This window comes from Heptranchias perlo, chromosome 38, assembly GCF_035084215.1.
Source record: "Heptranchias perlo isolate sHepPer1 chromosome 38, sHepPer1.hap1, whole genome shotgun sequence".
NCBI lineage: Eukaryota > Metazoa > Chordata > Chondrichthyes > Hexanchiformes > Hexanchidae > Heptranchias > Heptranchias perlo.
The window spans coordinates 18,572,374-18,584,499 of NC_090362.1; the positions used below are offsets into that span (position 1 = coordinate 18,572,374).

Genomic DNA, 12,126 nt, shown 5'->3' on the forward strand with positions numbered 1-12,126 from the left:
GAGAGGCAACAAAATTTAGAAAGTGCGACCGTTTTAAGTTCCCTTCAAAAATTGTACTTCATAATCCAATGTAGAACTTTCCGGTAAATCCTCGGAGAACAAACGCAAGAGCTACAGGGGCTCCCAGATCCAGCAGGCAGTGGGTTAAGGAGAAGGCTGACTGGAAAGTGTGGTGCTGTCATCTCGCTCTTCCCCTCCCTCTCTCTCTGTCTCTCTCTCTCTACAGACTGGATTGCAGAAGGGGAAGCGGAGGTGGGGTGGGGGTGTTTGGTGGTGGGACAGGGGCGCGGGGTGGGGTTAGTGTGTCTTTAAGGCTCCTGTGTGTGTGTGAATCCAGCCACATTTGTTTAGCACCAACCAGGCAACCCTGACGTCAGGGCTTGCAGAGTCTCCCAGTTAAAGAGGCTGACGTGAGCGGCCAGTGAGAGAGAGGAGAGGCAGAGCTTGAAAATGGCCACTGTAACCAACGGAGTGCAGCTAGACAACAATAACAATAGTGGCAGCAGCAGTCGGATGAACGGGTTGAGCCACAGTCAGAGCACCATCCCGATGAAGGACCACGACGCCATCAAACTCTTCATCGGCCAGATCCCCCGCAACCTGGAGGAGAAGGACCTAAAGCCGCTTTTCGAGGAATTTGGCAAGATTTACGAACTGACTGTACTGAAGGACCGTTTCACCGGTATGCACAAAGGTCTGTGGGTCTGAGCCTCTCATTTCTTCTGTGCAGTGTGGATGCTGATCTAAAGACTCTGGGAGCACTGTGTGTGTGTGTGTGTTTATATATATATATATATATATAGAGAGAGAGAGAGGTTGACTTTTATCTGGATTTTTTTTCCCCACCCTAGTGCAGATATCTGGCCAGTATTTATTTATTTTTTGGTCTCTCTTTGCCCCGTTACTTTCACTGACCCGTCGTTAAAGTTTCTTGAGAATTTGCACAAAACATTTCCCATTTGCAGCCCCCTTCTCTCCTCTCAATAGCTCGGCAGCGGACTCCACTCCCAACATAAACCAGTTGGTCGGTGGGAGGTTTCGGTGCCAAGTTTTGCCCCCATTAAATTGCATTTAATTCCTTTTTTTTTTCAAAAACATTGACACTTTGAAGGAGTCGAGGTGTATTTATATTTTTTTTTTGTACAAGGCTCAAATTGACCTCTCGTATTTTCTACAGCAAATTCAGAAGGTTTAACACAGATCTGGGGAGGATATTTAATCCAGGCTACTCTGGTACCCACGAATTAAAGGCACATTAGTGTCAATTTCGGTCATTAGCCACGATAAAGTTTAGTGAAATTTACAAACTACAAGATAATATATTTTAGCAAATGATCCTGATTAACTGTAAGGATTGCCGCCGCTCTCAGCAGTTTGATGGCACTTGTCTGATCTATTACTTCAGCTCGACTGTGGGGTTTTTTTTTTACTTTGAATTCTGAGTGATCAAGGACCACATACTCCGCCGGTTTGATCCATGTGTGGCAAATTGTCTGTTAACGACATGGATTGATTCACAGTTATTTAGTTCTTGTTGAGGTAAATCGTATTGATCCCAAGTTAGTTGCATTTTTTTTTTCCAACCCAAATCGAACATTGATGTCTTTCTGGATTTTGGGGGTCTCCAATGACTTGTTTTTTGTTTGCTCCTGACAGTTCCCTTACTCTTTTATAGGCTTGAGTTGTTTCCGAGGGCTGAATTCACTGGCTATAGATAACATTGCACGCTAGGGACTGATAACAAAAATATGGTCAATTAATATAAATATTTGCATGCAATGGCTGACCTTAGCTTGTGTTAAATTGTCAATGGCATGTAGATCTTAATGTAAATACGTTCTCCCCCATTGGGTTTTGGAGTTCATGTAACTGGAGCTGTCAATAACTTTAGCTTGGACAATGAGCTGTGGACATTAATGTGTACCCATTTATAAGTCAAATCTTAATAACACAGATAAGGCACATACCTGACTGGCAAGCAGTTGCTTTGTTCTCAGCCAATGTGCATGTAAAGAGAAGGCTCTCAAAACACCCATGATAAGTAGCAAAACTATTGACATCTGTTGCAATACATGTTAATAAGATGTGATCATACTATAGTTTAGCTTTCAGTTTCAGTGAGTTCTGTCAGAATTATCTGCAGAGTGTCTGGATTTTTTTGTTCCAAGCTGGCGTTAACAGCAGTGTGCAGTAGCTTGGCGATCCTCCTTGCTCTGTGTGTCTTTGCAGGGAAATAATCTTTATTCCAAGCTTTTTTGCATTAATTGTCACTTGAATATGCTGGCTGTAGACTGGGTATGGTGATGCCCACAGTAGGCAATGCAGGAATTCATGCTAAGTTTATGCATTGGGAATAGAAAGATTCGACCACAAATCAGGTCTGCGCTCCAGAAGATGCTCTTGTACGTAACTTGAAGCAGTTAGAATACACATTCTCTATCTTAGCAAATACTCCCTTGTTAAGCTTGACATTGGATAGGTAGACCGAGTTAGATGATTTGACTTAAAAGTTTCAATTAACTATTTAGTTGAACATTTCAAAAATAAAATCTGCCTGTGACCGAGCTTGTTTTATAAGCAAACCTCTTTCTGTACTTTGGCTTCTGGTGCCTGCTTAATCTCTGAGCCTGGATTTAATTTGAACGGGGAAACTGGTCAAGGAAGTGGGGAGGGGGGGGGTGGGGGGATAAAATTGGCTGCCTGGGAAAGGCAGATGTGCAGTGAACGTGAGCAATGAGGCAAATTTTTACTGTCTTATCTGCGGCACTTAATGAAATGAATGAACCAGTATTTGTAATATAGAGTAACTTGCTCCATTTCTAACGTAGGTTGTGCTTTCCTCACGTATTGTGCCAGAGACTCGGCTCTTAAAGCTCAGAGTGCTTTACACGAGCAGAAGACGTTGCCAGGGGTAAGTAGATACATTTTTATTTTCCTACAGTGTAAAAGATCTGACCCTCCACCCGCGCCCCTTGATATTTTTGCAAAACGCAGTGTCTTGGCTGTTCCTCTTTGTGAGCTCTCTTGCTAACAGTGGCACCCATGTATAAGTGTACCAGTTGCTTCAGCAACCGAGCAGAAGAGGAGGGCTCCCTTTCATGCTTTTTTTTTTCTCCCCCATAAAGTAACGTGTCAATCTATCTTGTCAGCTACAGAACTTGACATTGCAGCAGACAAGATCGCTGCAAGATTTCACGTGGTACAAATGCTCGCTAAATGGATGAAAGAAATCCGTTGAGAGACCGTGCATTGCTACTCTCGATTTGAAATGAGGTTTGCCTGTCCCGCGGAACAAACGGCTTGCGTAAACGTTAAGACGCGTGAGACTGGCACGACACCAGTGTTTTATCTCCACCATTTTAGATCTCCTTTTAAATGTTTTCCATCTCGGCACTTTTGATCCTTTTTAAATGTGTGTGTGTGTGTGTGTGTGTGTTCTGAATGCAGTTGTGCCTGTTTTCTGTGCACTTTTGGTGATAATGGACTGCACTGCTGGGTTTTGTTCAGCCGATCATACTTTCCTCTGAGCTACAATGAGCTGAATTAAATTTTTAGATGCGTCATGCTGCAGTATTTGCATTGTTGTTTTAGTCACAAATATAAGCTGATAAGATGAACGTAGCAGTCTGTGTTATAAGAGGAGGACTCCTCTCTACACAAAGAGGGGAAACAAAAATAGTCTGAAAACGAGCACCACAAATAGACGAGAAATTTCACTTGATGCTCGCTGTTTTGACCAAGGGATATTGTCGAGGAAATATAGCATCAGTCACATTATTACTGTCTGTGCTCCCGTGTCCAAATACATAGGACAGACAGCGAAAAATATTGTTCCAATAAATGTTGTATTCTTGACTCTGGAAAAATAATAAGGACAGCTGTTTACGAGTAAATATTGTTTTGCTTAATTCCAAATGCAATTTACATTCTTTCTAATGGCAACAATGACAATAGGGGATTCTAATCTGTCGTGAGATTATGTTACTAAAGTTGGTGGCAGATGTGAAACGGTTGCAATGTTTTTTTCTGAAAAAATGATGCTCTCTCCTGAGTGTGAAATTTACTCTCTCTCACTCCAGACATATGGCCACACTTGACATTTATCTACGTCGCTTAATTTCAAGGTAGTTAGATGAGACACGCCTCCCCATGACATTGGTGTCTTTTACAGCCTGACGTTCTATTTAGAACTCCCGTTTGATTCGTTGCCATGTCTATCAAGCAATGTTCCAATAATGCGTCTTTGACAGTTTGGGAACAAGGGAGCTGTCCAGCATTTCAGCTGTGTGACGAGGAGGCAGATTTTAAGAAAATATATATCGTGTGTGTGTGTGTGTGTTGTTGTTGCTTAGACGGTGTTGGTACTCAAGGTAAAAGAAGGCAAATGCGAATTAAGAGCCTTTGTGAACGAGGTCTGTAGTTTCTTGTGATAACATCATATTAAACAATCTGTTTCCGAACATGTTCTCCACCAAAGCCACTGGGTGCAGTTACTCATTACGGAAGCTGGCTGTTACTAAGCTGCAGCAGGCACTTGTACTTCACACAAAAGGTTGACAAGAGAAACTCTAGCTTTTCACTGTAGGGCTGGTGAAAATTTTATTATGTAACACTGCATAAGGTTTTGAGTGCTCTTCAGAGCTTTGCTTATCTGTGTCCCATTAAAAGTTATGAATATTTATTGTAATTTTTTTTTGTTAAATCAGGAAAGATTGTTAGTTAGGGGGTGTGATCACCAGTGTTGGGCGGGGGGGGTCATTCTTTGCACTAATCGTGACATATTTTGTTAATTTTAAAATATCGGTGTTTTTCAGTCCTGTGTTCTTCTGCTGTTTTTTTCATGTCGGTGGGAAACGCTGTATAAATGGCACTTTGAATTATATGACTGCAAAGCTTTTATCTTCTGATTTGCCTTGTTTTTTAAAAAACTACTTAGATTCGAGTGTAAAACTGCTCAAGTTTCTTAGCAGTTCGTTTGCTAAAATAGAATGCTCCACCTTTCAGCTAATTTGTTTTTTTTTTGTTGATCTGAAAATACAAAATTACATTCCTCCCCCTACAGGAGCAGTTAATAAATGATTAACAGTTCCCCTATGAGGATTACACCTTAAAAAGGAATTGAACAATTAATTTTGTGTAGCATTTGCTATTTATTGAGTGATGCAAAGGAATCTTGTGAAATTGTCCTTGGGACAATGGGAAGTTTCGACAGGCTGGAATATCACCATGGTGCATTTAAAATCGAACATTTTAGGACCTGTTAATGTACCATAAGTTTGTTCTTTTTCCCCTCCATTTTCTTTAATGATTTTTGTTATAATTGTTTTGGTTGTATTTTATTTTGCATGCCCCTGATTTTATTCAGGATTTGATTTTGCCGCTCTGTGTTGTGTTTTTTTTTGTTCTAATGTAAACCTCCTAGGTGACTTGATACACCTTCAGGTCTCGAACATCACAGCTGCCATCGTTTTGCTGCGATTTTATACCACTTCTAAATTCTACAGAGGCGCGTGGTTTAAATGGGATAAGCAACTTTAAAATGGGGAAATCTCCTGGAAAAAATTCGGATCTGCCTTGTGGATGATATAACCTCACCCTTAGTGCTCAGGCGCTAATGCAGTTGCATTTCCGCTCGGAGTTTGCGAGCTTTTTAGTTTTGGAAGCTGCCATTTGGCATTATTCACCCCAACTCCCACCTCCTTCAGCTTGGAGAACGTGGTGCTCTAGGTCATGGACCTTTCTGACAGTCAGAAGGAGGACTGGCACAATTGGAAACGGTCCTGCTGGTATTCCCTCTCATCCTTACTTGCAGGTATTGCTGCTAAAGTCCTCTCTTTGGTGGCCCAGTCTAAAAGGTCAAGATTCATTAGCAAGGGTAGTCTTATCAAATGGTGGAGCAGGCACGAGGGGCTGAATGGCCTACTCCTGTTCCTATGTTCCTAGTCAACCAGCTCAACAACATCTTGCATTTATATAGCGCCTTTAATGTAGTGAAACATCCCAAGGCCCTGCACAAGGAGCGTTATCAGACAAAAACTGACACTGAGCCAGAGAAGGAGACATGTGGCCAGGTGGCCAAAAGCCTGGTCGAAGAGGTAGGTTTTAAGGAGCGTCTTAAAGAAGGAGGGAGAGAGAGAGAGCTGGAGAGGTTTAGGGAGGGAATTCCAGAGCTTAGGACCTAGTCTGCTGACTGCATGGCCTCAGTGATGAGGCAAAGGAAGCCGGGGATATACATGAGGCCGGAATTGGAGGGACACCGATTTCTCAGAGGGTTGTTGGGCTTGGGGAGGTATGTTCAAAGGTAACCCTAGGCTGTCTAACCCTATGATTTAAGATGCAGTTCACCATTGATAAATCCATAGGATGCCCTCCACTGTAATATTTTGGATTTATTTATGTGTTACTACTAACTATGTGGAAAGAAGATTGTGACCAGAGATAGTGGTGGCTTTTAATGTGCCTGTTGACCTCTGGCATTTCGTGTCAACTTAAGGCTAGATTGATGTGATGAAGATCTCTTCCTTTCGATAATGGCTATGTTCATCCTAAATGAGATGGGTACAAACCTCCTTTAACCAAGTTTTTAGAAGCCATAAATCCATAGTATACTGTCTATAATTGAATGCTATTTAGAATTAAACTGTCCATCTCTTCAAAGGAAAAAGCATAAAAAGAATAAATTACATTGGTGCAGTAGAGTACTGTTCTGAGATTGGGGCAACATAGAGGGTGCTTTACTTTGCATCTGGCCTGTGGTGACCATGACCTCGAATTATCTGACTCTGACACTGAGAGCGAAAGGTAGGAAAACATTCCATTGCATAAGGTTGGATTTGAGACAAGTTGCTACACTTTGTGTTTAAGGAACTTTACTCCAAAGTAAAGGGGAGAATGTAAACACCCCCCCCACCAATTTCTTTTGGCAAGGCTTCGACCCCCTAGTCTACCCCCTTCAAATCCTGGAATTGCCACCAATTTCTTTCCTCCCACTTGCCCCCCACCCCATACACTCCAAATTCTTTATGCCGTTGCATCTCTACTTTACTCTGTATCGAACACATCCGATACCTGACCTGGGAGTACCGGGTATGAAAAATGTCTCATTCCCGGCATTAAGATTCCTTTTCCTTATTAATAAAATGTGTGCGACAATCCAGCTATATTTGAAAATCCGACTGGATGAGATATGCTAACTAAATTCAGAATGAAGCAAAATGAAGCAGTAAAAATAACAAATGGGACATTGAAAGCTTTCGTAGAAACATAAAAGATATCCAGTATTTTTATATATATATATATATATATATATATATATATATATTAGGAAAGGAAAAGTACAAGAGATATTTCAATTCCATTGTGATCCATTTAAATGTATAATGTTTGAATTAATCTAACTTTTTTGACCTCGGCTCCCAGCTCCTAGTGTCTGGCTTTATTTATTAATGAATACCACAAGGTGATGTTTCTAACTCATGCTTTGTTTTGAGCAGTGTTTTTGGATGTGCTTGAGTTGAATCTTTTTTTTAAATGAATATTTTTTTCCAGTGCCTTTGAACCGGATTTAATGATGAATGCATTGGCAAGAGAAGTATTAATCCATTTGACCAGAGAGGCTGGTGCGTGAACTAACTCTATACCAGACAGCAAGGCATTGATTTGTCTTGTCTCTTGAATGTAGAACGCTCCACAACAATGCTGGAAGTGGTATTGCAGATAGGAACATTTGGCTAGCAGTTATGGGTTTTGAAGGGTTACATATGCTACTTTCTGGAGCAACTGTTGGTAAAGTGTGAGCAGTTGGAAAGTGGATGACTTGTTGTGTGTCCAGTCGTTATGAAACAAGCCACTGTTTTGTTTTCCATCCCTCCCTACCCATCAGACAACATGCAGTTCCCCAAATGCGATGGCCATTGGTCAACTTGTCCGAGTACTTTTCCTCAAGTACTGCTCTAACCAGCTGCTAGACTTACCGGAGAGCAAGAGTTGTTATCTTCCCCTCGTGGTAGTTTATTTCCACTCTCCCTTTCAGGAGTAACTTTCTCTTCTATATGCTCCACATCCAAAAAAAGGCCCAACTGAGATGGAGAACGCATCACAAGGGAAATCATTATGTCGACTGGCTATTCCATCAATGTCGATTTGGATGCGAGCTTTTATCATACTGAGATTCTTTTTTTTCCTAAGTTTTCTCTCATCCTGGCATTACGGTTCCAGTGGTCCTTGTGCATCTCGCCCAGTTGGTGAGCCGAGGCAGTGAGGATCAATGGGCTATTCAGTGTTAGATGAGCATCAAAGTCAAGTCTGATCTTGTCCTCGTCCCAACATCCACACAGAAGCACTTTCCAGGGCAGTGGGAATCCTGGCTGATTATTTTCTCTCTCCCTCCCTAACCCAGGAGCACCGAGGCCACTTGTAATACCAAAACCAGCTAACGCAACACGGCCCATGGATCAAACATGGCACCTTCCTGGTCTCCAGGGCTCAGTATCACACCAGGCAGTGGATAAGATTTAATTCTGATATCTGACTTAACCAGCATTCAGTGCATACTTGAATTTATCTGCATGGGACATTCATATGTATCTCTGCCCCTAATAAAATAATCCCATCAGTTGCTTTGTGTCTTAGTGCCTTTCACTTAGGTGCCTTTTTGTTACTGTGCATTTTGAAGTTTTACTTTGGTTCAATCAGTATTCATACTGCCTAGCTTTGTACTTTTATACAATGTCTGCTGGTATGACCTTTGCAGTATATGACATGTGTAAGTATTATTAATTTGATCATAGTGCTTGCAAATACAGTGGTTTGATTGGTTGGATGCTGTATATTTAATCTCTATTGAGGACATGTTGTGCCTCATACCTCTCTTTAACATACGACAGTCTTAACTAATCACCTCTTCAGCACAAGAGCGGCTGCTGAGAGTTCTCTGTCATATTTGAGCCCAGGCACAATTTAAAGCTGTGGCATGCATTATGGAAATGTGCAAAGAAATCTTTATCTAGTGTCACTCGCACACTCGTTTTAGTGTGTGCCTGCTTACGCGTGCTCTCTCTCTCTCTCTCTCTTTCATGCTCTCTTACACTCTCACGCTCTCTTTCACTTCTTTCTCTCTCATTAAATCTTTCTCTCCTCTCTCCTCTCTCCTCTCTCTCTCTCTTTCCCCCCCCCAACTGTTTTTTTTTTGTCCTTCTCTATTTTGTTAATGCTATTATGGTCATTGCTTCTCTGGACTTCTCTCTCTCATGTTCCACCTAATGTCTCACATGCTTACCCTTCTCACTGTGTTGAATTCCAGACTCTGACACTACTCGCTGTTCAGGGGCATTCATTCCCAGAACCTTTAAATCTATACAACTCCTTACTCCCCTCAGGTGTCCATTCCTCCTACACCCTGCAGGCTTTTAAAACTCAAGATTGATAATACTACTTCTTGGTCTAGCTCGTTCCCTATCCAACCTCCGTGATGTCCGGCAATAAAAGCCTTGACCCTTCACCTAGATTCGTCAATAAAAAATGAAAACAAAACAGAAGCAGAAAATGTGACTGAATACTAATAAAAGACTTTGCTTGCATTGCAACAAGGAGTCAAAGGTAACACAAACTTTCTATCCTAGGTAGAGTACACAGGACTATCCATTAATTAAGTTTTTTCAATACTAATTATTGTTTTAGTGAGGATTGTTTGTAACCCTCTATCAGGCAGAAGGGTTCTATCTTTTTTATTTATATACTATGAATACAGAACAAAATATCATTGAAATTGATCCATTGTTTTCATATCTTTAATGGCCTGTTTTTTTTTAACATTGGGTGTATACTGGAAAATGCTCAGTGAAAACATTAATGATATCAGGAAAAATCAGGTACTTTACAGGAAAATTGTACCCATGATCTGGGAACACCAATATTTTCAATAGGTTACATATGACGTGCAATTCAAAATCCTCGACAGACAGTTAAAAGAAAAACTAAACTGTGTTATTAAAATAATTTTCCTTTCTGGCACTCAGAGGACGCAGTACTGATAGAATCATAGAATGATACAGCACAGGAGGCCATTCGGGCCATCTTGCTATGCCGGCTCTCTGAAAGAGCTACCGATTAGTCCCACTCCCCTGCTCTTTCCCCACAGCCCTGCAATTTTTTTCCTTTTTTAAGTATTTATCCAATTCCTTTTTGAAAGTTACTGTTGAATGTGTTTCTATCACCCGTTCAGGCAGTGCATTCCAGATCATCATAACTTGCTAAGTTTAAAAAAAAAAATAATTCCCCTCATCCCCACCTCTGGCTTTTTTGCCAATTATCTTAAATCTGTGTCCCTTGGTTACCAACCCTCCTGCCAGTGGAAACAGTTAGGTGATTTTAAGAGGCGCAATTCAATACCGAACGTAAGTCACAAGTCTTGATTAAATTTTTTGGGTATTGTCACAAGCTTTGCCGTTAGGAGTGGTTTACCTGTGGTAAAGGCGGTACTGAATCGAGTCTCAGAGTGGTCGGAGGTTGCAAGGCCTGTTAAAATGGATGAAGCTGCTTCATGAAGCAGGCAGCCCTCTCCCTGTCGGTGAGACTCCTGCTCCTGAGAGGGGATAGAGACTGAAATGGTGAGTTTCTGCCCAGCAGACAACTTAAAGGTTTCATTTTAAAAGGAGAAAAATATGTTTCTAGACTAATGGCAATGGGGGAATGCATTACACAACAACAACTTGCATTTATATAATGCCTTTAGTGTAGTAAAACGGCCCAAGGTGCTTCACAGGAGCGATTATCAAACAAAATTTAACATAGAGCCACATAAGGAGATATCAGCACAAATGACCAAAAGCTTGGTCAAAGAGGTAGGTTTTAAAGAACGCCTTAAAGGAGGAGAGAGAGGTTTAGGGAGGGAATTCCAGAGCTTAGGGCCCAGGCAGCTGAAGGCACGGCCGCCAATGGGGGAGTGAAGAAAATCGGGGAATAGCAAGAGGCCGGAATTGGAGGAATATAGGAAGTAATCTCTCTCTTCTTTCCTTCCCCTTTATAGAGTGGTCACACTAACAGTGATGCACACAGAATGCAGCTCCCACTAACAGAATAATTTACATTGAATGGCGACCACTCTAATTCATCGTTTTATGCTAAAGAATGATCTTACGACTTGCACTAAACGGCTGTAACGATGCATAAAATTCAATGAATGGCAGAAGCAAAATCATAATGATTTTAGTATAAATAAGTAAAAGTGATTTACTGACTAGCCATTGTTGCTAATAGGCAGTGATTGCAAAGAGATGGTGAGATATGAGGTATGGGCAATAAAGGCCTCCACCTTTGGGGAGCGATGCATCCTGAAAACCTACATATTAACCTCCTGAAATCTTAACAACCTTCCAACCCTAACTGTTAAGAGACTCGGTATCGGAGGATATGCTAATTGAAGGGTCTCAGTTAAATGCCCATTTCAGTGGACGAGGCGTGATGGGGAAACCCCTGGCATTATGAATGTTTTCATTTTCTCTTGCTTGCGTGCCAGGGAATTGAAACCAGCTCACTGCACCGTGTTGCCGTGTGTGTGTTTATGTGCGCGTGTGTATTTTTATCAGCGATTTTAACATTGCGGTAAATTAACAGGTTCACCTTGAAAGTGGTTAGCAGCAGTGTGTAAAAAAAAAAATATCAATAATGAATGATTGGCAGTCTCAATGATTGAAGTGCGAAAATGAGTTTGATAAAATTCGATTGCCTGCTTTTTCATTTGTGACCAGTGTCCCGTTGCATCTCTTTTTTTTAAAAAAAAAAGAAAAATTAACCATGTGTTCTTTAAGCTGAGCTGAGTGAGCCCCACCTACTCGTCTCCTGAGTTTCCATTCAGAGAACCGTATTTGGAGAGGAGCAATGATTGGCAGCTGCTAGGTTGCCAGAATCCTGACGCGATCGTTAATTCTGCCTGTTGGTTGGATTGAAGAAAATAAATTCGATTCGGATTAATGCAGCATTTTGTTTTATGTACATTCCAGTTTAAGAGAGAATTGTTTTCCCTTTATCCCCTCAGTAGTTCGAAGGATCGATTTTCTAGGGGAAGCTTAATTGTATATCTTTTTATAAACAAGTTTACGATTTTGCCTCCAATACACACACACACAC

The 12,126-nt window shown here is 41.3% G+C and overlaps 1 protein-coding gene across 50 annotated transcripts in view; it reads left to right on the forward strand.

The window, feature by feature from the left end:
* Positions 1–444: 444 nt before the first annotated feature.
* LOC137304833 (CUGBP Elav-like family member 4) overlaps positions 445–12,126 on the forward strand; it is a 580,712-nt gene continuing 569,030 nt past the window's right edge. For all 50 annotated transcript variants that reach the window (XM_067973601.1, XM_067973620.1, XM_067973603.1 and 47 more), the window contains exons 1-2: positions 445–694; positions 2,829–2,911. In XM_067973601.1, the coding sequence (XP_067829702.1) occupies positions 451–694; positions 2,829–2,911 (327 nt within the window). In that variant the 5' untranslated portion in view covers positions 445–450. The remainder of the gene's footprint in view (positions 695–2,828; positions 2,912–12,126) is intronic.